This window comes from Tupaia chinensis, unplaced genomic scaffold, assembly GCF_000334495.1.
Source record: "Tupaia chinensis unplaced genomic scaffold, TupChi_1.0 Scaffold146828_1, whole genome shotgun sequence".
In the NCBI taxonomy this organism is placed as follows: domain Eukaryota; kingdom Metazoa; phylum Chordata; class Mammalia; order Scandentia; family Tupaiidae; genus Tupaia; species Tupaia belangeri.
The window spans coordinates 948,937-954,106 of record NW_006206682.1 but is presented as its reverse complement, the minus strand read 5'-3'; the positions used below and the strand labels follow the sequence as shown (position 1 = coordinate 954,106).

The 5,170-nt window shown below is 55.5% G+C and overlaps 1 protein-coding gene across 3 annotated transcripts in view; it reads right to left on the bottom strand.

Annotated features, from left to right (window-relative positions):
* Positions 1-2,916, bottom strand: part of FAM107A (family with sequence similarity 107 member A) — a 28,567-nt gene extending 25,651 nt beyond the window's left edge. For 2 of the 3 annotated variants that reach the window (XM_006169148.3, XM_006169150.3), the window contains exon 1: positions 1,063-1,237. In XM_006169148.3, the coding sequence (XP_006169210.1) occupies positions 1,063-1,141 (79 nt within the window). In that variant the 5' untranslated portion in view covers positions 1,142-1,237. Of the gene's footprint in view, positions 1-1,062; positions 1,238-2,870 lie in introns of those variants that run through there. The other variant, XM_014584431.2, reaches the window with a different exon arrangement.
* Between the last annotated feature and the right edge of the window lie 2,254 nt (positions 2,917-5,170).

The window sequence follows — 5,170 nt, the reverse complement described above, 5'->3', positions numbered from 1 at the left end:
TGCGGTGGACAGGGCATCGCTTTTGGCTCCAATGGCCTGTGGGCTAGACTACTGGGTGGGGGTGTGGGGGCTCCTCGCCCAAGGCAGAGGGTATCTGGCCCACGAGCTCACGTACCTTGATACGTCGTATCACATTCCCCTGTCTGGCTGGGACCCAGGCCCATTTCACCTCCAGACATCTCTTTCTAACCCCAGTCAAGAATGAATCTTCCCTGAGGCTTACTGAAGGCATCTTCCTCCCTACATCCCTATGGTTTCCACATTATTATTACTTTAAGAGAGTTTTGCCATAGGGCATGTGCACTCGCTGGAGAGGCAGAGATAGAAAGTGAGAAATCACCCCCCAGGGGGGACGGCCATGCTTCAATCCCTTCTCTTCTCCTGTTCTCCTCTCAGGATCTTGGGCACGCACACGCACCTGGCATGAGTTTTAAGCCACTGAGTGAACTTAAGTGGGATTCCAGTGACATAACCATTCCGCCATCTGCTGGTCCCTTCCGCATTCTGTTTACACTGACTATATTACATTGATTTCATTTCTCTAAATAAATAACTGCCCGCCCCCGGTGGGACTCCCCATTGTACACCCTTCCCCAGCCCCCCAACCGCAGCGGGCTCCCCCCACCCCACCGCCTTCTCTGATCTGTCTTTCCCCCTCTCAGGGCTCAAACCTCTCCTGCCTGCCAGACGCCTGCTCACGCTTGGGTGCGTCTTGGTTAGAAGATTAACCAGCAGGTGCCCCAGGACTTTTGTAATTAAGGAACTGCGTGTGTTCTTCCACAGCTCAGGAGCAACAGAGCCACGGGCAGACCCGGAAAGGATGACTGTAGGAAGGGAAGGGGAAAGAGGGAAGGAAAAAGGAAAAGAAGGAAGGAAGAAGGGACTCAAAGTACTGAGAGAGAACAGCAGAGGGAAGGGAAGGGAAGGAAGGGGGAAAGCAATAGCGGGGAGCTGGGTGCTCAGCGGGCGGCTGGCCAGAGTCACGCACCATGCCCGCTGCGCCCTGGTTGCACTCTCCCTGCCGCGGCGGTGACAGGGGCTGACGCCGGTGCGTCCACTTACCAGACCTGAGCAGTACGGCCCGGTAGAGCCCGGTGGCCTCAGCGGGCCCCCGTGCCCACTCGCCCTGCCTCTGCGCCATGCCCCGTCCGCCTGCTACCGCCGGGTAAACACCGTGGGACGGTCCGAGGAGCCCAAGTGCTCGGTGGTGGTGGCGTTGCTGCCGGGCCACCCAAACCCGCCGCAGATCAGGTTACAGCGGCCGGAGGGGCGGGCCAGGAGAGGGCGCGGAGGGGGCTGCCAGGGAGGGCGGAGGCCGGGGCCAGGGCTGGTGTCTGCACCCAGGTAGAATGTCTGGCTGAGGACCTAGCCCAGGGTTCCCGCCAACTCGGCTCAGTCCTTTGGCTCAGAGCCCCATTGAATGCTGCAAGGAGGTGTGTGGTTCGAAAGTGCCATACCTGGGATCAGATCCCAGCGCCACCAGTTAAGGGCTGTGTGACCCCACGATCTCACAGAACCTATTTCCTCATCTGTAAAATGGGGATGACCAAAGTACTTCTCTCCCGGGGTTGTGCAGTCGCCCGGCCTGGTGTGTGTGTGTGTGTGTGTGTGTGTGTGTGTGTGTACACGCGTGCCCTTGTGCTTACGACTGTGGCTGGTACAGAGCAAACTCTGTGTGCTGACACATTAAAAAGTGTCCCTCTGTGGGACTTCCCGAGATTTTCAGGTTCTGTGGCGTCCCTTTAACAATCAGAACGGGGAGGGCTTGTCAGAATTGTCTAAAGATGGGAGGGGCAAAGCCGTCCTGGTGGTTTGGTTAGAAGCTGAGACGTTGAATTATCTACCGTCTGACACTGTGCTGAGTTTCTTTTAAAACAAAAACGAATGTTCCTCGTGTGCTTCGTGTCCTGTAGGGTCTGTCAGCACTCCAGTTTCACAGAGGCAAGGACACTGAGGCTCAGAGAGGTTAAGCAATTCCTCTGAAGCCACACAGGGTGGACCTGGTCACCTGCTCCACTGCCTCCTGGTCGCCTTTACTCCTCACACGGCCCTGAAGGGCAGTCACTACCTCCAGTTGACAGAGGCGGGAACGGAGCCTCAGAGGGATCCATCCCAGTTCTCAGTCCACACAGGCTGTGCCCCTGAAATCGGCACACCCCTGGAGCTGTCCAGGGTACTGGATGGCCTTTGTTCCAGCAGGGAAATCTTGAGCTGGCTGTTGGGGGCTCAGCCGCAGGGGCCCACCTCCCTCTGCCTCCTCTCCAGCCTTGGCGCCTCTTAGACCAACTACCATGCACGCCCTCGTTAGCCGGCCCTGGGCCACTGCGCAAGCCCAGTGTTTGCTCTGACTCAGAGGTCTCTACTTCTCTGTCCCTCGGACGCCACCAGGTGTCCTGATGCGCCATCTGACACGCCTCAGACACCACCCAGGGTCCCAGGATGACACGCTCTTCAGGGAACCTCACCGATTAGCCCGGCTGACCATGGCTCATCAATAACCAGTCATGGGGTGTCAGGCAGATGCCAGGCATTCGGCCTTCACGATCTCCTAGCCTTCCTTCAGAGAGTGAACTGATCCCCGATTGTAGTCCATCCCACTCAACCCACTGCACAGCTCCAGGCTAGAGTTGTCGTTCCACATTTCACAAGTGAGAGAAATCAGCCTCAAGTGACTCGGCCGAGGTCTCATGGCTAGTTAGTGGCGGAGGTGGAGCTGGAATCTAGAGGGTGCCCAAACTTCCACTGTGGGAGGGACGAACCAGCTGTGAGCAAAGTGGAGCTCGAGAGCGTGGCGGCTAAGGGGCGTGCTCTGCAGGGTACGCTGGTCAGCACGGGCTGCACCCAAGGAGCTCTGGAAGGGTCTGACTTACCTGAGCCATTTAGCCTCTGTTTCTCGTTTTCACTATGAAATCTGGCCTGAGGAGAGTATTTTTTCTGTAAACAGAAAAAAGTAGGAGGAGGTGAGGACCCTCTGTTCCTTGGCAGGTGGGAGGGGGTAGTGAGGAGATATTCGTAATGTCTCTGAACCGTCTGGTCGCAGAAGGGACTGGCCAGGGTCCAAGGCCTCCTCAGAGAAATGAATTACTATAGTTCTTGGAACATGGGGGGGGGGGCATATTTATGAGATGCACACTGTTTTCTTACAAAAAGACTATGTTTTTAGACCGGGGTTAATGTTAGAGAAAAATTTGGATGGCGGCATGGAGTTTCCTTGTACTACACCCAGATCCCTGTACTAACATCTTACGTGCGTGCGCATGCGCGTGTGTGCGGCATGGTACTGCTGTCACAGTTCATGAGCCAAGAGTGACACGTTATCACCTGTGAAGTCCTCACTTCAAGCAGTGCCTTCATTTTAGCCTAATGTCCCTTTTTCTGTGCCAGGATCCCTTCCAGAGAACCGCACCACATGGAGTTGTCACGTGCCCTTGGGCTCCCCTTGGCTGGGACAGTCTCTCCAAATTTCTTTGTGTTTGATGATTTTCATGTTTTCTTTTTTTTTTGGCTATAGGGCACGTGCATTTGCCAGAAAGACAGAGAGAGACAGAGAGACAGAAAGTGAGAAATCAGCCCCCGGGGGGATGGCCACACTGCAATCCCTTCTCCACTATTCTCCTCTTGAGGTCTTGGGCATGCACGCACACGCACCTGGCATGAGTTTAAGCCACCGGGTCCAGGACTTGAACCATGGTCAACTACATGAGAGTCCAGCGACATAGCTATTACGCTAACTGCTGGTCCCCATGGTTTTCATGGTTTTGACAAGTTAGAGATTCGTATTCTTTTTTTCTTTTAAGGGATTTTTGCTAAAGGGTATATGTGCTTGTTGGAGACAGAGAGAGAAGGGCAGAAATCATCCTCCAGTGGGGATGGCCACACCGCAATCCCTTCTCCTCTCTGGACCTTGGCCATGTATGCACATGTGCCCAGCGTGCATTTCAAGCCGCCTGGTCTGAGACTCAAACCGTGACTGGCCACGTGGGAGGCCAGTACTACAACCACTACCCCACCTGCTGGCTCTAAGACATGAGCTCATGCCCTTTCCACCTGGGCTGCCTTCTCCCACTCGCCTGGCAGGCTCCCCGTTCTTCAGGGCCTGGTCTTCAGGGCCAGTCCAGGATGCTGGCTCTGCGGCCTCTGCAGTTCAGGTCTTTAAAACCCCTCCAAGCTGATGTTCCCCAAATGTACCTTCCTCATCCAGACCGTGCTTCCGAATTTTGACCCTGTCCATTCGGCTATTTGTCATCTCATGTGAGAGCCTGCTAGGATCTGAAACGCACCATGGCCCAAGCAGACCTCAGGACCATGCAGCTTCCACTGTCTTCCATCTCTCCCACCTCAGCAGATGGCTCGGCGCTGGCCCTATGGCTCTGCCCAGGAGTCTGCGAGACAGCCTTGCCCACCTCGTCTTCCTGCAAGCCCAGGTCTGCTCACCACAGAGCCGGGAGAGCTACGCTCCCAGGGACCCTCGAGTCCACCCGCTACTCTGCATGCCCCCTACCAGCCCAGCACCATGCCTGGGTGCCCACAGTAACTCGCTGTCCTTCAGGCTCTTCCAGTCACAGACTCCAGAGTGGGTCCTTGGAAACTTAACTCAGACCGTGACTCTTCCTCCCTGGGAACCCTTCAGGCCTTCTCTTTGCACTGGACTCAAACCCCTCTCACCCACAAGGCCTTTGCAGTCCAGCCTCCCCGGGGCAGCCTCTTAAATCCCATCTCTGAACACATTTGTTTCTGGAAATGCTCAAGGGCTTGAGGTGTCTCAGTGAAGCAAAGACGGTCCCTCTACCCTCGGTGGGAGCTGCCATTCTGGTGGGAAGATAGACCATGAGCACAGTGACTAAGGAGGACAGTGTCTGAGAAGACGCTGGCTCTGGGGCCAGCAGTGACGTAATAGTTATGTCACTAGACTCCTACACGGCCAGCTGCATTCGAGTCCCAGACTCGGTGGCTTGAAAGTCATGCTGGGTGCGTGCGTGTGTGTGCCCAAGATCCCAAAAGGAGAATGGAGAAGGGATTGTGACATGGCCATCCTCCCTGGGGGTGATTTCTCACTTCCTCTCTCACTGGCTCTGTCTCTCTCCAGTGAGCGTGTGTGTCCTATGGCAGAAACTTGTAAAAAAAGAGAAAAGAAAGTTCTGGTTCCTAGGGAAAAAGGAAGAATAGAGAG